Source organism: Scylla paramamosain, chromosome 8, assembly GCF_035594125.1.
Source record: "Scylla paramamosain isolate STU-SP2022 chromosome 8, ASM3559412v1, whole genome shotgun sequence".
NCBI classification, from domain to species: Eukaryota; Metazoa; Arthropoda; class Malacostraca; order Decapoda; family Portunidae; genus Scylla; species Scylla paramamosain.
The window spans coordinates 14,670,800-14,695,799 of NC_087158.1; the positions used below are offsets into that span (position 1 = coordinate 14,670,800).

The following is a 25,000-nucleotide window of genomic DNA, read 5'->3' on the forward strand; positions in this document are numbered from 1 at the left end:
TTCTAAAGTTTATGAATCTATCCTCAACAGAAAGATTCTTAAACATCTATCACTTCATAACCTTCTATCTGATCGCCAGTATGGGTTCCAGCAAGGTCGCTCTGCTGGTGATTTTCTATCTTTCCTTACTGAGCCTTGGTCATCCTCTTTTAGAGTTTTTTGGTGAAACTTTTTCTCTGTTAGACATATCAAAAGCTTTTGATATAGTCTGGCACAAAGCTTTGACTTCCAAACTACTCTCTTACAGCTTCTATCCTTCTCTCTGTATTTTCATCTCAAGTTTCCTCTGACCATATTCTATTACTGCTGTGGTAGACGGTCGTTGTTCTTCTCCTACGTCTATTAAGAATGGTGTTTCTCAGGATTATGTCTTGTCACCCACGCTCTTCCTATTATTCATCAATGATCTTCTAAACTGAACTTCTTATCCTATCCACTCCTACGCTGATGATACCACCCTTCACTTTTCCACGCCTTTTCATAGACGCCCAATCCTTCAGGAAGTAAAACAGTTCATGCAGATAAGCCACAGACGCCTGACTTCTGATCTCTTTAAAATTTCTGATAGGGGTAGAGCAAACTTAGTAATGTTTGATGCCTCAAAAAACTCAATTCCTCCATTTATCAACTCGACACAACCTTCCAGACAACTATCCCCTCTTCTTCAGTGACACTCAACTGTCCCCCTTTTCTACACTGAATATTCTCGGTCTGTCCTTCACTTATAATCTAAACTGGAAACTTCACATCTTATCTCTAGCTAAAACGGCTTCTATGAAGTTTGGTGTTATGAGTCGTCTCTACCATGTTTTCTCACTCCTCCCAAGCTGCTAACTATGTACAGAGGCTTTATCCGTCCATGCATGGAGTACTCGTATGCTTCACATGGAAGGGCAGGGAGAGGGGGCGGTTTCCACTCATTTTAGACAGGGTGGAATCAAGACCATTTCGTCTCATCAACTTCTCTCCTCTAAATGACTGTCTTCGGCCTCTTTCTCACCGCCGCAATGTTGCATCTCTTGCTATCATCTACCGCTATTTTCACCCCAACTGCTCTTCTGATCTTGCTAACTATATGCCTCCCCTCCTCCCGCGGCATCGCTTTCTCTCACCCCTATTCTGTCCACCTTTTTAATGCAAGAGTTAACCAGTATTCTCAGTCCTCCTTCTTATGACTTGAACTTCTTCAAGAGGGAGGTTTCAAGACACTTATCCTCTATTATTTGATTTTTCTATTTGAATCTCTATAGGAACCGGCATTAAGTGGGCTTATATATATATATATATATATATATATATATATATATATATATATATATATATATATATATATATATATATATATATATATATATATATATATATGGGGTTTATAGGAGGAGGCAGTAGGCACCTGCTGAAACGATAATTACTCCCAGTGAGGTCTAAAGCACTGGATCAGGGGGTGCTGCAAACTTATCATTAAAACCAGCTGTGACCTCACTGAACGTTTCTCTTTGTGTCTCACAACACAAGGGGGCAGTCACAGCCTGCCCTCTAAAGACAACTCTCTTCCTCCACACAAAACTACAAGCACCTGAGAACACACACACTCTTAACTGAAAAATTTGAAATTATCATGGCGACTCCTACACCAGCCTCAGAGTCCACATCTGGGGAGGGAGCCACAAATGTCCCCAGATCGGACTGCTGTTCTCTGATATTGACCCTAAGTGTTTTGACACCCCTCTCAACGTTTTCATCATTATCTTGTGGAACATTCGCGGTCTTAGTTCTAATTTTCAATCTATAGAACACCGCCTTTCCTCTACTAAATCATCTTTTCCTCACTGAAACTCAAGTGTCTGAAGCAACTGACAGTATTCCCTTTTCTGTTCCCTCCTACTTTTTCTATCCTCATTTTCAATCCAAAGTTGGATGTTGCGTTTATGTGCGCAACGACTTAACCTGCTCTCGTGCCCACGCTCTTGAATCTTCAGAGTTTTTCACCATCTGGCTACGACTACAGAGTCACTCAAACTAAATTTATCTGTGCTGCATACCTCTCACCTAACTCCTCTGATTATAAAAAATTCTTTGACTACTTAACTTCCAAATTGGAGCACATTCTGACCCTCTTCCCTTTTGCAGAGATCTCCATTCTTGGAGACTTCAATGTTCACCACCAGCTTTGGCTCTCCTCTCCCTTCACTGATCATCCTGGTGAACTAGCCTTCAGCTTTGCTATCCTCCACGACCTAGAGCAATTGGTGCAACACCCTACTCGTATTCCTGACCGTCTTGGAGATACGCCCAACATTCTCGACCTTTTTCCTGACCTCTAATCCTTCTGCTTATGCTGTCACCCTCTCTTCTCCGTTGGGCTCCTCCGATCACAATCTTATATCTGTATCTTGTCCTATCGCTCCAGTCCCTCCTCAGGATCCTCCTAAGCGAAGGTGCCTCTGGCATTTTGCCTCTGCTAGTTGGGGAGACCTGTGGAGGTATTTTGCTGATTTTCCTTGGAATGACTACTGCTTCTGTGTCAAAGACCCGTCTTTGTGTGCAGAACGCATAACAGAGGTGATAGTGTCTGGCATGAAGGCGTACATTCCTCACTCTTTTTCTCGACCTAAACCTTCCAAACCTTGGTTCAACACAGCTTGTTCTCGTGCTATACATGATAGAGAGGTGGCCCACAAAAGGTACTTAAGCCTTCCATCACCAGAATCTCATTCACTTTATTTTTCTGCCCGGAACCATGCCAAGTCTATTCTCCAACTAGCCAAAAACTCCTTCATTAATAGAAAGTGTCAAAATCTTTCAAGATCTAACTCCCCTCTTGACTTCTGGCATCTAGCCAAAAAATATCTCCAATAACTTTGCTTCTTCTTTCCCTCTTTTATTTCAACCAGATGGTACCACTGTTATCACATCTGTCTCTAGAGCTGAAATCTTCGCTCAAACCTTTGCTAAAAACTCTACCTTGGTCGATTCAGGGCTTGCTCCTGCCTCTCCTCCACCCTCTGACTACTTCATGCTACCTATTAAAATTCTTCGCAATGATGTTTTCCATGCCCTCGCTGGCCTAAACCCTCGGAAGGCTTATGGACCTGATGGGGTCCCTCCTATTGTTCTTCGAAACTGTGCCTCCGTGCTTGCACCTTGCCTAGTCAAACTCTTTCAGCTCTGTCTGTCAACATCTACCTTTCCTTCTTGCTGGAAGTTTGCCTACATTCAACCTGTTCCTAAAAAGGGTGACCGTTCTAATCCCTCAAACTACCGTCCTATTACTTTAATTTCCTGCCTATCTAAAGTTTTTGAATCTATCCTCAACAGGAAGATTCTTCAACATCTATCACTTCATAACCTTCTATCTGATCGCCAGTATGGTGATCTTCTGGGTTTTCTTACTGAGTATTGGTCATCCTCTTTTAGAGATTTTGGTGAAACTTTTGCTGTTGCCTTGGACATATCAAAAGCTTTTGATAGAGTCTGGCACAAAGCTTTGATTTCCAAACTATCCTCTTACGGCTTCTATCCTTCTCTCTGTAACTTCATCTGAAGTTTCCTTTCTGACCGTTCTGTTGCTATTGTGGTAGACGGTCACTGTTCTTTTCCTAAATCTATTAACAGTGGTGTTCCTCAGGATTCTGTCCTGTCACCCACTCCCTTCTTATTATTCATCAATGATCTTCTAAACCAAACTTCTTGTCCTATCCACTCCTACGCTGATGACACCACCCTGCACTTTTCCACGTCTTTTCATATACATCCAACACTCCAGGAAGTAAGCATTTCACGCAGGGAAGCCACAGAACGCCTGATTTCTCATCTTTCTATTTTTTTTTTATTAGGGCAGAGCAAACTTAGTATTGTTCAATGCCTCAAAAACTCAATTCCTCAATCTATCAACTCGAGACAGCCTTACAGACAACTATCCTCTCTTCTTCAATGACACTCAACTATCCCCCTCTTCTACATTGAACATCCTCGGTCTGTCCTTTACTTATAATCTGAACTGGAAACTTCACATCTCATCTCTAGCTAAAACAGCTTCTATGAAGTTAGGCGTTCTGAGACGTCTCCGCCAGTTTTTCTCACCCCCCCCCCCCAGCTGCTAACTCTGTACAAGGGCCTTATCCGTTCATGTATGGAGTATGCTTCACATGTCTGGCGGGTTTCCACTCATACCGCTCTTCTAGACAGGGTGGAATCAAGAGCATTTCGTTTCATCAACTTCTCTCCTCTAACTGACTGTCTTCAGCCTCTCTCTCATCGCCGTAATGTTGCATTTCTAGCTGTCTTCTACCGCTATTTTCATGCTAACTGCTCTTCTGATCTTGCTAACTGCATGCCTTCCCTCCTTCCGCGGCCTCGCTGCACAAGACTCTTTCTCTCACCCTTATTCTGTCCATCTCTCTAATGCAAGAGTTAACCAGTATTCTCAGTCATTCATCCCTTTCTCTGGTAAACTCTGGAACTCCCCTGCCAGCTTCTGTATTTCCACCTTCCTATGACTTGAATTCCATCAAGAGGGAGGTTTCAAGACACTTAACCTTCAATTTTTAACTACCGCTTTGGACACTTTTCTGGGACTGGGATCTCAGTGGGCTTTTTTTTTTTATTGGATGTTTTGTTGCCCTTGACCAGTATCCCTCCTACCAAAAAAAATAAAATAAAATAAATAAATAAATAAATAAATAAATAAAAATAAAATAAAATAAATAAATAAATAAATAAATAAATAAAAATAAAATAAAATAATATATATATATATATATATATATATATATATATATATATATATATATATATATATATATATATATATATATATATATATATATATATATATATTTTTTTTTTTTTTTTGTTGCTCTTGGCCAATGGCCCTCTTACATAAAAAAATAAATAAATAAATAAACTTTCGTGCTACCTTTCAGCCTGGAAACACACATGGGCTACTACTTGAACTATATATAATCAACTAGAACAAGGATGGTAGGTAAGCTGATAGGATGGTAGCTAGATAGACAGATAGATATATAGGATGGTAGGTAGGTAGATAGACAGATAGATAGATAAATAGGCAGATGGACAGTTGGATGGATAAATACAAATAGATAAATAAATAGATTAAAATAGATAAACCAGGCAAACATGTAAATTAAATTAATATTTATAATGAGTTAATGAAAGATATTAGTAATAACAACATTGATGGAATAATGACGAACTTTATTGAGCATTGTATTAATCTCAATATCAAGTCTTCTGAAAAAGAAATGATGATGATGATGATGAGGAGGAGGAGGAGGTGCAGGAAGAACAACAAGAGCAAGAATGAGAACAGCAACAACATGAGGAGGAAGAGGAGGAGGAGGAGGAGAAGGAGGAGGAGGAGGAGGAGGAGGAGGAGGAGGAGGAGGAGGAGGAGGAGGAGGAGGAGGGGGAGGAGGAGCAACAAGAGGAGGAAAAAGAAGAGCAGGAAGAGAAGGGATGGATAATTCATTGTTCAGGACATATGGATTATCTGAGAAAGTATAACTTTGCACCAAATTTTCGACCTGAAATCTAAACAAAGCCTAAATGAACCTAACTTGACCTTACCTAATCTAACCTAAATCTAACCTAACCTAACCTAACTTGACCTTACCTAACCTAACCTAGCCTAAATGAACCTAACTTGACCTTACCTAACCTAAATCTAACCTAACCTAACTTGACCTTACCTAACCTAACTTGACCTTACCTAACTTGACCTTACCTAACCTAACCTAACCTATCCTAACTTGACCTTAACTAACCTAAATCTAACCTCTCCTTAGTCTAATTCACCCTAACTTGACCTAACATACTCTTAATTATACGAATTTGAATCTTATCCGACCGAGCCTATCACTACCTAGAATAATAAAAGACGAGGAAGAAAACAAAGTAAAAAAAAAAAAAAAGTAAAAAATATAAATAAATAAATAAATAAATAAATAAATAGCATCTTAATATTATCCAAGGAACGTGAAAATATCTAAAATAGTTTGCTTGTTGTTATAAAGATAGTAACCTCGTGTCTATCCATTACATTTCAGCGCAAGTTCGGTCAGTGGGAGGAGGGAAGGCTATCAGGTATTCTGATCGCCCAGGTGGTGACAGAGGCCATGCATGACGCTGGCCCGCGCGTCTGTCTACCCAGTCAAGCTGAAAAAAAAAAAAAAAAAAAAAAACGAACATTTATATAAGTAAGTTTTGTCATTACCCCCTGCCTGTTCATATGTGAGGTTCCACTGAATATATCCACAGATCCACACGATGACTCTCAGCCAACCACTCGCAATGGAAGGATAATAGCCTCATACAGAAGAGCATTTTGACCCTGTACATTTGTAACGAAGAAAATTTGTGGAAATAATACGCATTGCACGAAAAGAAAGCAGAAAAAAAGAAATCGAAAACTGCATGATATTAATAATCTGATAATACAACTGCTTTAAAACTTTGCAAGCATCATCCATCATCTGTTTTTCGTAAAGATCAATTTAATTCCCTCCTTTCTTTGTTTACGGTAAGTATTGTCATTATCATTATTGTGTCGTTTCGCAAATTTAATCCACTTATAAAACTTGGGCTCCGTAATGGAAACGTTGCTTCTCACTATCACTGTCATCAACTCTCTTTGAAGCTCCGGGTTTCAGAAAGGCTAGCCATTAACATAAAAGGTAAATCCTGCCATGTATTATACGCTGGCTATGAATAAATGTTCAAATGTTCACTTGCAAATACACCTCGGTCCATCCCTCTCTTTTCTTGATTTCGAAATATCTGAAAGTTGAATTGTATGGGTTTCAAGCACTGACACAACAAATGACTAGTCAGCACTAGGGATGCAGTAGCCATGTTTGCATTACGTAAATAAGCTGAAACCTAGCCAAAATGGAAATGATATTGGCGGAGGTTCATCTACAACACTCAGCAGTCACACCCCACCAGCCCACCATTTGTTAATATTCCGGCAACGCCATCAACAGTCCCCCGCCCATCACCATCACCACCACTCAGCTGCTCGTAGCCTTGAAACTGCCGTCTTTGCAAAACCTTCACTTGAATCACTCCAAAATATAAGCGTTTTGATCGATTATTATTATGTCATTAAGGGCCAATTAGTTCAGTCGATCTTGACTAGCCCGCCAATATGACATAATAATCCCATTTTCAGCAATTGACGTTCTATCGGAGTCTATCATGTATTATCCGATGTAAAATTTTTGGTTGTTGGAGTCTGGTTGGTCAACACTGCTGTTTTTCTCCTCTACACTCCGCCTTTTCAAATAATTTTTCGAGCAAATGTTCGAGGAAAAGAGATCATTTGTCATAGCCATTAACAAAGTACACAATAAACATTGTCACAATTCATCATAATACCAATATTAATGGGTTGTCTTGGCTATATATATAGCTTTAAAGGATGAGGTGCCATCACGCATCTCCACTTATTTTTTAATAGAAACAAGAGGAGTAGAGTCAAATACGAAATGGGGTAATATTGAAATAATATTAATGCTTTCACCCGAGGGCTAGGTAAGTTAGGTTTGGTTTGGTTTAGTTTAATTCCCGTTCATGATTTTAAAGAACATCATATAAAACTGTACCCCCGGTTGTTTTGAGTGTGGCGTTGAATGCTCCCTGTTGCTTCTGTTTTTAAAAATACACGTCGTTCCTTGGATGTCACTTGTTTTTTTTTTTATAATTGCTTATCACCTCACAGAGACACGCCACTGCCTCTCTGAGCCATAAAAATTCTGGAGATACTGGACGTGGCTGTAATACCATATTTGTCATGACGTGAATGAGAGGCCACTGATGGTTATAAAATTTCGGCCTTCGCACATTTCTTGGTTACTCCCAGTTTTTAAATCGAGCTGTAAATATTTCCAGCTTTAATCTCAATCATCACTAATTTACCTGCATCATTTCGGGTTTCATGCAAATAACCCTAGCCTACTAATTTCGAGACAGTGATAATTTATTTCGGGGCAAAAATTATATATATATATATATATATATATATATATATATATATATATATATATATATATATATATATATATATATATATATATATATATATATATATATATATATATATATATATATATATATATATATATATATATATATATATATATATATATATATAATGATCTACGTACACAATGAAGGAATTAGCAGTAAAATTAAAGAACTCATTTAATTTAGACATAACCTAACCTAATCTTGCCCTTGGACGGATCGAAACGCTAATGTTATTTCATTATTATTAACCATTTCTATTATAACGAGTTTCATAGGCAAAGAAACTATTTCGCCAAAACCACCCTTTACACACACCGATTTATATATATATATATATATATATATATATATATATATATATATATATATATATATATATATATATATATATATATATATATATATATATATATATATATATATTTGAAAGAAAGAAAAAGAAAAAGAAAAAAAAAATGATGGGGTACAAAGCTTATTTTAACAAATCACTGGCTTTACCTCTCTTTTCTGGACAGTAATAAGACTTGGGTTGCTCGGTGAATCACGAAGTAAAATGCATCCTCCTCCAAAAGGCAACAGATGAGAGAGGATTTACACCTCTTTACTATTCGCTAGAGGGCGCCAAGCTAGACTGTTGTAAGCAAACTGCGCAGCGATTATCACCAAAGTGTGCCGCCTGATTATTTTCCTTGATAGGTTGTTTTCTTAAATTTGGACCTTTTAATAGAACTGCACTACAGTAACTACAGGGTTGCTGCGGCGTCAAAGTCGAAGATGTATATCTAATGGGCCACTACGGGCTAGACTGACACCTCCACTTCTACGTCACAAATCAACAGCCAGTACTGCTCCTTTAATCTTCCCCTGGCAGTGCCGTTAAAGACAAGACACTAAATAACTATAATTTCTAATTTAGCATTTTTGTTGCCTAATCATGGATCCATTTTGAATATTACGGCAAGTTGTTTCTCTTTAAAGCTAGTTCAATGCTGACATTGTATATCATCCAGTTAACAAATCAGGCTGGAAACCTCAAGTCCATGGATCATTGCGCGATCTTTGAATGAGGTTTCTTGGTCTTCGCATCCCCAATATCCAATTAATGCCTTTGAAAACAAGAAAATAAGGGAAGCTGCAAGAAACCATCAGACCTACACATGGCAGTCCTGTATAAAACATGCCTTCCTATTTCCATTTATCATTTGCCGCACCCTTTTAAAGCCCCCTATTGACTGCACTAACAGCCTGTATTGACTGCACTAACAGCCTGAGATTGTTTAAGTCTATTTCAGTCATATGTTATGTATAATCTCACTAATATTAACTGGATAACTTATAGTGAATCTACTTTAAGTATCTACAATACCCTCAGCCACAGTCACCAGGCAAGAGATCCACCAACAGTTATTGTTTGGTACCGTGTTTTTGTGAAAGCACAGACTTCATGGCACATTTCAGAATGCATAATGGAAAAAAGCATAATGAACAATTGGACTCATTAAGATTTCAAAAAAGTTTCCAGCTATTTTTCCGTTCAGTTTACCTTCCATATGGTGGCAGGACAAATGCAGGATGTAAAGTACTAAATGAATAGGGACAGTAGTTGACAGCAGCTTTATTTTCATACGCAGGTACAAAAACAGTCTGGACTTGAATGTACATTGCTACAGGGGGTCCCAGAGCTGCATGGGGCACTACACAGGTGTGGTCGGGTGGATCAACGCAAACATTCGAGCTGGCAACTTTGTTAACAGGACCCAAACCATTAAGAGGGGATCCATGAACACAAATGGAGATTAAATAAATATAGACTAATATCACAGTTTTGAATTCAAACCACTGAAAAAAAGCCCTTTGTGCTTACCCCACTATCACAGAACCCTTTACATTTTTTTTGTTTCTTTTGTATTATTTTGTTTGAGAGCTAATACAATGAAAAACCAATTGGTAAGTTCCACCCAAAGCAGCACTGTGTAGAGCTCAACTTGCTTACTGGAAAAAAAAATTGCAACAAATCAATACACATTTCACAAACTAGTAGGCGAATCTTCATATACAAAAATACTACACAGTATGCATTAGACCTCCGTGAAATTTTCTCTAGCCATTACTGTCCAGTCACTCGCCCATGCACTCGCTCATTCACGCACACATGCATGCAAGGAATTTCCTTCTTCATCAGTTTTGTTCATGCAAAAAGAGAGAAAAAACATACACTGAGATCTTCAAGTTTAGTGGCTTTTCCCTTACCCTCCCCCCATCAACTTCTCCACTGGTCATAAATCAAACAGAAATGACATTGACCCAAGCAGGTCCCCCCACACGGCCTGTTGTACCTAGAGACAGATTGATGTGTCCAGCATCAGCACCAAGAGACTGGTAACCTAAGAGTTAGCTAGTTTGTTTTACACAAGGCGCTCATGTACCTGTTTGATAGTCTGGATTGAAGGATACAACAGATCCAAGAAGTGCCAGTGCCAGTGCCAGGCCTGTCCCTCTAGGGTTTTCAGCTCCTTCTGCCTCTAACCACCCTGTCCCACACACAGGCATACACACAGACATACACACACCCAATGGATGGAGGAGATGCAACACACATTCTGAAGACGTCTGTAGGCCCCACCAACAGGACTCACTACCAATTACATTCTGGTTCGTATTTGCATAAACAGAAAACGTAATGTAATAAACTGAATAACAAAAATCAACAGAACATACCTATCAGAGAATATTGCGTTACAATTAGCACAGTTACTACAATTAGTCAATGTATAAAACAAAATTATAACAAATGTAACAAGCATTCTACGGTAGAAACAACTTTCGGATATCAATTGTCGCTTGATTATCCTACTAGCATATTGCACAAGAAAACACAGAAAACAACATGGTATTCACTTCTTGTCAAACTCCACGTCTTTTCCCTCAGTAACAAATTTTGGACATAACACGGACTGCAATAGAAAAGGAGTACCGAGTCCCACACCAACCCTAGTAATGCGATCTTAACACATGCATCTTCACAATAATAATAATAATAATAATAATAATAATAATAATAATAATAATAATAATAACAATAATAATAATAATAATAATAATAATAATAATAATAATAATAATAATAATAATAATAATAATAATAATAATTAAATCACTTAAAAACAAATATTTTAAAAAGATAAAACTTGTACATGAGTATAACAAAATAGAGTATCTTGTGACACTACCAAAATATTAAAAAGGTCAACTACGATGGTATAAAATAACCCACGACAGACCTGCCACACAACCTTTATGAGGAGCTCACACACACCAGCCACCTCTTAGTTTTACAAAACTGCTGGGAAAGAAGTCAAGGGAAGTGAAGAACACATTTCCACAATATTGATCCATCATAATATATTTTTTCACAATACTGAGGAAATCATATGTATATATGTATATGCATTCATATGTTACATACCACTAAATGGGGGTAAAATTGTCAATTCGTTTTAAGTAGAAAATCGTCTATGAAGTTATTCCTAAGCTGATTCAGAACAGCATTAGGAAAAGGAGAAGAATGATCTGATTCAGAGAAATCATCAGAATAAAAAAAAGGATTGTTGTAGGTCAAAATACATGAGGAAGCTTTCTTAAGTCATCATTAGCTGATCCTATCATGATTCTGCAGCAACATCTGGAAGTCTGATGCTGATGATACTTTAGGAAGACCTCAGGATTATCCAAGACTCAAGAAACCATTTATCTTACACTTTTAAAAACTATACTTTCACTTCCATCTAAAGTAGCTGCAATGTTTCTGGTGATAATATGTTCATGAATAAGCACACTGAATATTGTCTCCGTTGCTTAATTTTATAATATCATACTTTAGCAGCATTTCCTGTCCTTAGATGTAACTGTGATTGTGATATTTCTCAGGTAAACTCATCACCAATCCATCAAGCCCTATTCAGCAACTCTCACCTCCTCAGTAATCTCAGAACAACAAAATGGAAGCCCAATAATAAAAACAATAATAAAAACATTCAGGACGTAAAAAATAATAACACTTAGTAGTGCAACACCAACCAACACATTCATCTAACTTGAAAATAATAAACATTATGAAAACAATCAACCAAGTTCCTGTTAGCTAAGTAAAATATTGTACTTGCAAGTAGCTAGGAGATTCTCCAACATGCAAACATGTCTTTCGGCACCATTCACTTGCAATGCTCGTCTCATTCTAACATCAGTATATCCTTTAAAAATTACCAAAATAAACTTATGTTGAAATAGCTGAGGACAGCCCCCAAGAGTGAGGACTAAGTGCTAATGCCTACAAAAGAAATTACTTAGAACTTAGAAGACTTAATGCCAAGGATGTAAGTCATTTGGCGACACACTTGTGAAGGTTCTAACCACAACCTGTGTAAAAATTATGTATAAGGATAGCACCAACAGTCATAGAGAGAGCAGTGTTGTAGCGACAGGCAAGGAGAAGCAGACAAACAGGGTTCACACTTGGTACCAGCGTGTTCTGCACTCAGCCATTCACTGTGATATTTATGAACTCATTCCCACATTTGTTAGCCATCACTTGAATGAATGTCTTGTATCATCTAAACACGGCAAATGCTGATGTTTCTCTGGCTGAGTCAAAGTGCAGTGAACACTACAAATAACAATCTTGTCTGAACACACTTCCAGGATGCTTTGCCCTATTTTTGCAGTTTGAGTTCTGCAACATGTAATTCAAGTTGATTGGCTGCCACTTGCTTTCTGTCATGAAATAAGTAGCCACATAAGATACAGATGTATATACTAAAGCTGCTTTGGAACTGACACATCCAAAAACATTACATACAGACAGACAATACAGTCATTAAGAGATGCAGCTTCCCTTACAGTCTCACAGGAACCCACAACCACCACACGGCCACAGGTAAGCATCACCAACACATGGATACTGACACAGCTCACTCATGTTATGGTTTCATGTTATCAGGTGAAGTATCCCCTAAAAATATAAAGTCAGTTACATTTCCATCCATCACTTTGTTTCTTGTGTTTAGTGTGATGTGGAGGCATGAAGTTTAGGTACACCTTTTATCTTAATGTGTAGCTTTACACACACAGCACTCAGCTGCCAGCTTCCAAGGCATGTCATGAGCATATCTTATGAAATTTTGGCTGTAAGGACAGATATGTACTTTCTGGATACTTCTTTCTTCTTAACCAAAAACTGTAAATGTGAAGAGTAACTGCCCTTACCATGGAATGACACAAAACTGCTTATAAGGCTATAATACTAATCAAGTTCTACTTTAAGCCAATTATTTTCTAATTTTACAATAATTAGATTTCTTATGTAAAACAAGTACAAAGAGCATAGAAAATATTATTGAGCACCAGTAACAAAGTTCAAGAGCAGCAAAGGCAGAGAGAAAAACTGAGTATGTAATAAATTTGATCTAAGAAATGGTAGGTGGTGCTGGGCAGTGTCCTATACACTACATGAGCCATCATGCTTCATGACTAAGTGAGCTTCACTGATGGTTCTATACTGAGCATGACCATCACATCATAATGTGGGTGCTTCATTGAGGGAGGGAGGAAAAAATGTAAATAATATAAAAAATTGTTTTAAAATTCACCCAATCTAATTGGCACAGCCTTACTAACTATTGAAATAATTCTGAATTTGTGGTGCCTACTGCAGGGGTGCTGGGAATGGAGGGAACAAAGGCATGACTGAGTAATGATGCAAAGACTAAGATAACATCAAATCTGTTATGACTAAAGCTACATTAAACAGGAAGTTAATGCCCAGTGTTTTAAGGTAACTAATATCAAATAGCAAGTAAAACAACTAATGATATTAACACAAGTAAAACATGAATTTTCACAAGAAAGGTATTTAGGAGTATTAATGTTGGTGTAGCCATGCATCAAACACTCCCACAATCCTCCACTTTGCACAAGGAAATGGAACGGCTAACTTCCATCTCAGAAGCAACAATGAATCCTGATCCTGAAAGAATACTAGCAAAGGTTACAAATATTTTCAGCTCTCGTTATTGTTTTGGTTTTATAACTATCACATTACACACACACACACACACACACACACACACACACACACACACACACACACACACACACACACACACACACACACACACACAGAGCTTATGACTAGCATTTATGAGACAGGTGTCTTTCTGAAGATTCCCAAGATGAACATTTTAAGCTGAGTCCACAGATGAGTCTGATGAGGCCCAGCTAATGCAAGAACAGTAACATTCAAGCATTCTTGGTATTTGGCTTAGTTATATATTAAATGTTCTTTACATTTAAGAGTTTACCATGTGTTAGCTGCTCAGTATTGTTACAGTCTCATCACAAAGACTTCTTTACATCAAAGCTGCATCACATCACTCCAATGCCACTCCCACGTGTTGAATGCCCCAAACATCACTAGACAAACCAAATACTGACACCAAGCGCAAACCCTGTTTCCCTAATGTATTACCGATGACCTCAAAGTGTGCCTACACTATTACATGTGTGATCAGAATGATACAGGTCCCTCTCATCTTAACAAAACATTCTATGAGTTGAAGGTTAATGAAGGAAACAAAAGAGTACCTACGCATTAAGTACTAAGGAACAGGTTTTCAAACTGATGTTGTCAATTAGTGTGAAAGGAATTATAATAATAATAATAATAATAATAATAATAATAATAATAATAATAATAATAATAATAATAATAATAATAATAATAATAACAATAAAGTACTGAATCGCCATCTTGTCACAGATGATTTTCGTCCCCCGTCAACAGATCTATGTCGTAGTTCGCTGTCACACCTACCACCAGAGTGCTCTCATCCTCACAGACAACAACAGCAGGTCATCACAAAGAGTCACAAGCCTCACATACACAACACCATTCATCCTCCCACAAGAAGCCAGGCAGGATGAGTACACTGCCTGTAACTGTCAGCCAAGCAAATAAATACTTTTTATCAAATAGTGTAGAAATAAAAATTAACCTGATAAAACTTTATAACGTCTAACGTAAGTCACCCTGTTTGCTCTGTAACCAACAGTAGCCAAGAAGCACAGCACCGAGGTACTTACATTGCACCTGTACACTTGTATCTAGCATTAGATAATAGCAGCTATAAGCATAGGCAACATATCTAAAAGCAAATTACCTGCAGTTCATAAATGCTATATGCAGATACATAAAATCTGCATGAAATGTAAATGCTTTCAGTTCACAACTATTTTACAGAAAAAAAGGCTATAAATCCCAAATTATATTGTAGTACAAAACAATCATAAGTACAAATAAAAAAATCTAAGTTAGTCCCTAACTTTGAACACTTTAAATATCTATAATTAATTACACAAACAAAGCACAACACTGGTGGTCACATACTTACATAAACTACTCACACACTGTCAATATGTACAAACATGTGATATGAAGCTGCTATAAACAGGAAGTCACCCACACATTTGTCTTGGAGACGAGCATGGCCAATCTTATTGAGATTCCTGTGCCATATAAAACATCCAGCCCTACCTTTACCTTGAGTATGAGTGTTTTAAGTCCAATATGGACCCATGCACCAAGTACTGCACCACAATCACAGTTCTATGGCACTCAGAGGTACAAAGGCAGACTGTCCAGTGATGGTGTCTCTCTAATTCATCTCTGGATAGATGTGCCTTCTCTGTTGCACCAAAGCATACATATACATATATGCACCCTGACGGACACACACACATACAGCTGTATAATATATATATATATATATATATATATATATATATATATATATATATATATATATATATATATATATATATATATATATATATATATATATATATATATATATATATATATATACATATATATAGTGCATGTGTGTGTGTGTACGCATGCATGGTTGTTGAACACTTGAGTCTTGTATCAATGTACATGTACTGCACCAAGGTGAATAGATTTAAAATATAGAATGTCCAAAACTTGTGCATTACACAATTCTGAAATGCATTTTCAATAGTAATTTTCTTGACATTCATAGGACATAAGTGCCTTCTATTACAGTACCACATTAATACTAATATTATTGCTCTTCCGGTTTTCATCAACTGAAAGATAATCTTTTCTACATCTTATGTACCTCTAACAACTTCTTTCTGACACTTTCTAATGGGGTGCAACTAAACACTATACAGTCTTTTAATAATACTCTCACTTCTGCCTCAGCATCTGTAAAGGAATCCACACTATGTTTTCAGTTCCTCATAGTGTACACAAAACAAGTCCCTTCCTGAGGGGTAATGAGCCATACATTTATAAATCTAACTTGGACTGAGGACTGTGTCATGGCTGTGTTCCTCCAGTAAGCTCCTCCATCACATGCACACTCACATCACTGTTAGCCTAGCACTTAAAACCAACACTAACTAGGAGTGGCTCCACTTTTCTTCTTTTCCTCAGAGGGAGGAGTATTTGAGTTGGCACCAATGTTCTTCATTGCATTTAGCTCCATCAGCTTACACCAGCTCCTGTACTCATTGGCCTCATCAGAAAGCTTTTCAGCCTCCTCCTCCACAGCCTCTGCACTGGCCTCAAGAGCGCCGGCTGTGGCTTCCATGGCCGCTTTCAATTCCTCGTCACGATTCTTAGTGGCTTTGTACTTGTAGTGTTGAGTGTGCACCTGCAGTTTAACAAAGATTAGAAGACGCAGCAAATGATGATGGCTGCTTAAAGAAGATATCCAGAGTTGTATAGGTCCTCTCGGATAATCCTTGGGGATTGCTGCTCAGTCCACACTTTTGGTGGCCTTCTTTTTGGAAATGATTTTTTCCTGGTGAAAATTAAGTTTTTATGTATCAGAAAGAGAAGTCCATTAAATATTGTATATGTAAAGGATTCTAACACATGAAATTCATATTAGAAAGGAAGACAGAGGAAAGTGAAGTGTGTTAAGCAATAATGAAAAGTAAGCATGCAAAACAAAAATTAATTAAAGCAGGAACAAAATAGATTAAAAAGAAAGAGAAGTCAGAATGGATGGAATTATGACATTTTACATGACAAAATAATATTCTAAATTACAGACAAGCTAAGTTCTTACACATGGACATTCACAATTACAATATCATGTGAGAATTATCTCAATGCAAGAATAAAATCAAAGGTCTACACTGATGTATAATCTCTCCATCATTCCTAAAACAATCAATAATAATCACGGATAAATTAATCAAAGGGTTTAAAATTCCCTTCAACATGTCGACAAATAATCTATGAGAAATATATCACTGAATTTCAAACATTCTCCAATATGTTATCAAACTGGAAGCATAGCAATTGTAAATATACATAATATGCATGAATACATTACGGCCACAATATAAAAACTGAATGCAAATATATCATCATCATCATCATCATCATCATCATCATCATCATCATCACCACCACCACCTCCAAACAATTAGTGTCAGGTGTGGGCCACATGTGAATTACATTTTGCACCACATGAGAAGACAAAGCACATCTTGTAGTGACTTGCCACCCAAGAAATGCACACAAATAATCAACCTACAGTGCTGATTAACTTGTAACAAAGTCAACAGTACATTCTTACACAACATTAGTTGCACACTCTTCTCACTGAAATATGAAATTTCACTGTCTGTAATTACGCTGCAATACCTACAATTATTATCACTCTCTATCTCTCAATGATCAGCTAGCTGTATGAACATTATTTTGCTTGCCTGATAAATTTTCTCAGAAACATTCCAAAAAATGTGTTTTTTTAGGTCTCAAGCAATTTATAGTTAAAAATCTAATCTTTGACTACTAATAATGATAATTATATGATCACAAGCACAAGCTGACAATAAATTTTCTCATTCATGTCAACAAGTGGATGGACAAGACTGTATCTATCCCAAGAGCCCAGCCACAAGTGAAGGATGCAAGGACTCATCAGTTTGGGGAAGCTTGTGCAATGCCATCAGTATTAAGACTAGTAATTTTGTATACTTCAATCTTCCCATAATATTTAAGTAGTAAAAGAACGAAGCAGTTGGTAACCATCTAATTTAATGTGATTTGTGAGAAGAAATACTGATTCATCTATCAACAATGCTACCTGTTCCTGTGTTAGGTAATACTATATAACAAACAATACCTGCACTTCACACTAAATCCCACCGTACGTCTGGGTGGCTTACTGTTACTCTACTTAACAGGCCACTAGTGTTGTGTTTACAGAGATGGTGAATCCAATAAAATTATAATGCAGAAATCATTGAAATATGTAAGCATAATAAATTTGATGATGCAGTGAGAAAGAAAATAACGTGGATGACAGGACAGATAACAAAGGTAGACAAGGTGGAAGCCAGGTAAGGAATAAAAAGCAAGAGGGAGGAGGAAAGGCAAGTGAAGGACAAAGATTATTCTTGAAAATTGATAAGTCATATGGCACCATGGCATAAGGTTAACTTGAATAACACTCATGAAATACCCACTGATATACAGATGTTACTTGATATCCAAAGCCAGTGAGTGAACTATTGCAACTCTTAGAATACAACTGCAGTGGTAAAATAGGTTAATCCTGGGACAAGGATCACTGGGTTAATTAAATATCATGCATACAATGGTGCCAATTCTTTCCAACAAATATGTGGGTGTAATAAACATGCCAGGCATTCATAAAATGATATGTCCAAGCAGAGCAGTGAGGGGATGCACACAGAAAAAAAAAAAAAAAAAAAAAAAAAAAAAAAAAAAAAAAAAAAAAAAATGCACAACAGATATTTGATGCCACCACAGGAAACATAAGTATAATGCAGTGTATCACATGATGTTATCACCATTGTAAAAAAAAATGTATTTAAATAAGAAAGGATAATGTGTATAACAATCTAACACAAAACACTGCATTTATTTTCTAGCATCATTTAGTGATCCTAAAATTAGGGAAAAACATAACTCTGAACTTAAACTCTTTCTCTCAAAAACAAAACCTTTTATCTCAGAAAATCTAACTCCCTGAACATTTTGCATAAAAATCACCAAGATATTAACCTTGAGACGGCAAAAATTTTCACAAAATGGGTGTCACCAATCCACTGCCATCACAATTTTGGAAAGCTCTTCACACTTCTGTGTCAGTTTAATAGTGGCTTACCAAGTTGCACAACCACCAGTATGCAGCTCTCCTACTTACAGGTCCTTTTAGACCAGATCTCTATATTTTTCCCCCAATCAGTCTCTGCCATCCTCTTAATGTGCCTGAACCACCTCAGTCCACCTCTTCCCAGCACCAGATTAATACACTTCATCTTCCATTTCCATTCCAAAGTTATCCAGCTGTAATCTGGAGGTAAACTAATACTCTATAAGTATCTAATCATTCTCATATTCATCCACCAAAATTTTGAAAATATTAGTTAAATTTCATTTTCATATGTACATGATTAAATAAAAAGCTTATGTGATCCAATAATGTGGGAGCAATGCCAATACTCATAAGTCCAAGAGATCTACTCTACAAACACTACAGCTTGAGCATCTAGGTGGCCAGATCAGAGGTGTTCACAATGATGCAAAAATATGGACTGTGATGCATATCCTGCAATACTGTTTGTCAAATTTCATTACACTCTCTACATTACTCTTTGAGCATGCTATAAATTTTATGTGCTTTACATCAATGTTCTTTGCAAAAAAAAAAAAACTACACATCTCAACATTATGGGATGGAAACTTTGAGAGATATTCATTACTTGGGTTCAACTCCACAAGGGCAATGGATGTATTATTCTATTAGAAGAAAGTCCTACTGTGTACATGAAAAAAGAGATTGTCTACCACAAGATTAAAAAAGAACTGGATAGGTCTTAGCAAGACATGACTTGTCACCTTAATTTACTAACCACCAAGAGTGTTGGCAAAGACAGGACTAAAGTGAGCCTAACTTCTAATTACTTAAGGTAGAGCATTGGCAAGACAGAACATAACACCTTTACTTTCTTATCACCAAAACAGTGGCATTGGCAATTCATCACTTATCACTTACATTTACCAATTGATAATCTTCTAATTTGCATTACTTCTGGAATTTCTTATCACTTATATTTACCAATTGATAATCTTCTAATTTGCATTACTTCTGGCATTTCTGCATAATATTACAGTTTTACCAGCTTGTGTGAGTAACAACACACAATCACTATACACATTTACTTATAGCCTGAGATGCTGTATTTGTCATGAAACTGCTAAGAAGTTCCCATCTATGCTTTCCCATGCATATAAGTTTTACATGATGCAGTCTTCACATCTTCTTATTCATCTTTCAACTCATATTTATTCTCATTACAGGTGGTCCTCATCTTACAAATACATCAACCTGGCTTTTCAAAATCTAGCTAAATAACTACCTACAGCTGTACAACAACTTGCAGTTTGAGAAAATACTGATGAGCATTTTAATGCTTTATGTTCAAAAGTTACTGTGGTAAGAAGAGTAAACCAGTAATTTTACAAGAAATATTGACAAGAGGAATTGAGTGAGGCACGGTAGGCACACACAGCTTATGGATTAACTTGTATGGTCTGCCACAAGTAATTTTTGCAACTACAAGACTCCAAAATCCTTAGTTATAGGTAGAAAGGGTTTGCCTGGTCATACACACTACAACTAAATTGAAAGAATACTGCTATGGTAAGACACAACATCTTGTCTGGGCCATCTCTCTTCCTCTACTAAAATTACACCTTTTATCCATTTCCTATCAAATTTACACAACCTAATGCTTCAAGAATTTTGTGGGAGGGCAGAGGAGGGAGAGAATTTTAAATAGTGACCATGTATGTACCATGTAAATATGTAAAAAGTATGTATGTACTGTATGATAGTACTGTATGTACTATATGTAACACTGCATAAATAATTAACTATGAAGGGAAGCAGCCTGGCTGGCAAGAGAGAGAGAGAGAGAGAGAGAGAGAGAGAGAGAGAGAGAGAGAGAGAGAGAGAGAGAGAGAGAGAGAGAGAGAGAGAGAGAGAGAGAGAGAGAGAGAGAGAGAGAGAGAGAGAGAGAGAGAGAGAGAGAGAGAGAGAGAGAGAGAGAGAGAGAGAGAGAGAGACTGTGAATGTGCATGACTGAAAGTGTGTGTGTGTGTGTGTGTGTGTGTGTGTGTGTGTGTGTGTGTGTGTGTGTGTGTGTGTGTGTGTGTGTGTGTGTGTGTGTGTGTGTGTGTGTGTGTGTGTGTGTGTGTGCAGTATATACATGCATTATGCATGTCTGTGTATGAAGACCTTACTCCCTCTTAAAGTTCACAAGATCTCAGTGCTTTGTCCTTAACTTTATATTGTGTAATTATTAAAGAAATAAAACTGAAAAATATGAGCTGGCAGCACTGAGCACTTATTGCAGCAGCCATTTAGCAATAATTAGTGCTATATAGCGATTTTATACCAAAATCTTGAACACATCTGCATCTGTGAGGATGTCATAATTTGATATCCGCATCCACTATTTGATAGAAACTGATATCCACATCCACAAAATATGTACTATGACATCTGCATTTGTGGATCTCTGAGTCCTGACAACTGATACATCTATATATATACTTTACACACCACATTTTTTTTCCCTTTCCTCCTTGGCTTCCTCAGTACTCCTCTTACTGCACCATACAACATGTCCTTTCTTTTATTTAATGGCTTCTCTAATCATCCGTATTCACAGTGTATTCTGAGCTTCTATTTACTTTACTACTTCTATGCTAAATACTTTTAAAAGCTGTCTTCTTTCAGTGCAGTGATTTCACCACATGAGAACTCAGGAACACAGTAACAGTGTCACTGAGCCAATGCTTTCATCTACTAACTGGCCTGTATATTTTAGGACATCTGGCAAAACTAATGTTGCATTTCTATCCTTAGTTCACAGACAGTAAGACTCTGAGAAGGTTTTCCAGACCTCCAGGTCTGATCATCTCTAATGACATACAAGAGTTCATAAACTCTCTTGTGGGTTGCTGTGTGCTTCACCATCAGGCTTGCCACACCAATGAAAGGAAACACAACATTTAAATTCTTTTGTTCCACATTTCTTTATAATTTGTATTGTCACATAGCCCTGATTGCCAACACCCTCCCATTCCTTTTGTTTCCCAAGGGAGTGTCATGCACCTGCAGTTTCTCCCCCCCCTTCTTTTTATTTTCTAATCTTACAAAAATGTATCCTTCAATGAACATGTAACTGTGTATTATAACATGCACACTAAAATCAAACAAAAAAATAAATAAATAAAAGTAATGAGAAAAACAATTACAACTATTTGGTTGGAGTGTCAATGCATGCAAACTGTAAAAAGATGTCTTTTACATGAAGTGCCATGGGAAAATAATATACCTTCTCAATAAAACATGGAAGAAAAAGAAAAGATCTTGATTCTCAACTCTGGTGGAAACATTATGGAGGAAGCAGAATCATCAGTAAAACTGTAATGTAAAAAAAATATTCTCTAACAAATTAATACTGGCTTTGGCTATAGGAGTTAAAAGCATTAAAATGTTAAAGAAGGCTGTGGGTTTTCTAATATTTCTTCCCATGCACATCATACAAGGAAGTGGTGAGCACATGCTGTGTGACTGTGACCCAGCAAGAAGTGAACTGTGATGGAGCAAAACATCACATGCACAAAAGATGGTGACAAGTGTGGTGTGGAAGAGCATCTCTCCTTACCTTGACATGCTGTCTCAGAAGTGTGGAGGTGGGGAAAACCTTGTTGCACTTGAGGCAAGGCACGCGGCCCTTCATGTGAGTGTATCGCAGGTGTTCCTTGAGGGAGCCCCGGATCTTGAAGCGCGTGCCACAGATGGTGCACTCCCAGGGCATGAAGTCTTTGTGGGAGTCCACATGCACCAGGAAGTCTGCTTTACGGGCTATAATTTCTCCACAAGTCTTGCACTTGTGTTGTCCATCCACCTGGTACTCTTCCAGGAGCTCTTGAACCTACAGGCAGGCAAAACCATTAACACAAGCAAAATACAAATGAGACTGGCTCTGAAATTCAATATAAAATAAAGTTCAATAATCTCTGTTAACGTGAACATTAAAAAATAAAAATTCAATTGTAATTAGCATTCATGATTTAAAAGAACTATTCCTGAGAATGAAGACATCCTGCCTCAAGCTAAATACTACAGGTGAGACGTGGGTCACACGAGCATTACCTTTGGTCCATAGTGTGCATGGTACTGCGCATCCTTGACGATGACGTAACACTCCAGCATGTAGAGACAATTCCACTTGCACTTATCTTCGGTGTGAGAAGCTACTTCTCTCTGGTTTCTAAACCCATGAGCACAATCACTACACCAGTATCTCATTGATTTGATGTAATGGCTCCACTTAAAATCTTTTGCTCTAAGTTTCCTTTTTTGCACTGTGGGTGGCAGATGCTTAATGATAACAGAATTATCATTGTGAAATACTTTACTGGTGTGAGACCTCTTGGATCTCTTTCCAGCCACCTGTCCTGGGGAACTTGCATTCAATTTATCACCATTTTCTAAATCACTATTTAGGTCTGAAGAATTAATGCCAAGTTGATGAGCTTTGATGGAAGCAATGCATTGCTCTACGTTGTCTTGCTCCTCCATCTGAGAATCTGCCAGGATTATTGATGACTGCACCAGCATGTTGCCAAGTGGACCATCTTCCTCACTTGACTTTTCTATTCTTATGGCCTGAATCTCTTCCTCCAGCTCGGTCTGCCGCAGCTGTTCCTGAAGGCTCCTGTTGCGGCGTTCTTGCCGCTCCCGCACGATGCGTGCCTGCTTCACCCGCTTGGGCCCAATAAACACACCCTCCAGAGTCTGACTTTTCCGGCGACGCTTTGCTGGTCTGAGCTGTGCAAAGGTTGGGGAACCATCTTCACTATTTACTTCACTGTCTGAAGAGTCACCTGGACTGGAATTGGACTTCACAGCAAGGGGATGAGTGGGCTGGACACCATATCCATTCACTGAGCCATTCTCATGCACAGTTATGGTGCACTTATAATTATCCAGGTCATCTATCTGACTATACTGCTTAGCGGCTAGTGTCTTACTTTTAGGACCAATTTTATAAACTGGTTTCTTTGGAAGAGTATTGTTAGTCACCGGTTGGCTTTCCTTCTGGCTGGGAGTCTCCTCTGTCTTCACTGGTTTGCTCACAGTACTGACTGGTTCTTTGACTGGCTTCTCAGGCTGCTGTTGCTGCTGCTGCTCTGGTGGTGATGGCTTCTGTGGCACCACCTCCTCCTTTGGTAATTCTTTCTTGGGTTGCTTTTCAGGTGGCAGAGTGACCTGCGGCTCCAGCTCAGGAGGATGGGGAGGAGGATGCAGCTGAAGTTCACAGGGAGGATTGGGTGATTCCTGGGAGAGCTGTGGTGGGGAGAGGGGCGGCTGCTGGGACTGTCCCAGCGGTGATGACTGTGGATGCTGTGTCTGTGATGACTGTTTTGCTGGTACAGGTAACTGCTGGCTGGGTAGGGAAGGTGGCTGTGGTGTCTGAGGGGAGGACTGCTGGGCCTGCATGGAAGGGGACTGAGCGCGCAGGGCTGACTGCTGGGACAGAGGACGTGGCTGAATGGAAAGGGAAGGTGGCTGGGAAAGTGGTGATGGTTGTCGGGTGTGGAAGGGAGACTGCTGGGCAAGTGGGGAGTGTTGCTGAGCATGGGGGAGGGACTGCTGAGGGAGAGGAGACAGCTGCTGAGTCTGAGAAGGCTGGTGGGGTAGTGGGGATGGCTGCTGGGTATGTGTGGGTGGCAGCTGGTTCTGAGAGTGTGGTGTTGGGAGAGGTGATGGCTGCTGGGTGTGGGAGGGTGGCTGGGTCTGGG

At 38.2% G+C, this 25,000-nt stretch overlaps 1 protein-coding gene across 7 annotated transcripts in view; it reads right to left on the reverse strand.

The window, feature by feature from the left end:
• Positions 1-9,652: 9,652 nt before the first annotated feature.
• Positions 9,653-25,000, reverse strand: part of LOC135102822 (mediator of RNA polymerase II transcription subunit 12-like) — a 21,558-nt gene continuing 6,210 nt past the window's right edge. For 5 of the 7 annotated variants that reach the window (XM_064008364.1, XM_064008366.1, XM_064008368.1 and 2 more), the window contains exons 2-4: positions 23,349-25,000; positions 22,858-23,127; positions 9,653-16,787 (exon numbers count right to left, since the gene is read on the reverse strand). The exon at positions 23,349-25,000 is cut by the window's right edge and continues 4,205 nt beyond it. In XM_064008364.1, coding sequence (XP_063864434.1) covers positions 16,530-16,787; positions 22,858-23,127; positions 23,349-25,000 — 2,180 coding nt within the window. In that variant the 3' untranslated portion in view covers positions 9,653-16,529. Of the gene's footprint in view, positions 16,938-22,857; positions 23,128-23,348 lie in introns of all 7 variants that reach the window. The other 2 variants (XM_064008370.1, XM_064008369.1) reach the window with 2 other exon arrangements.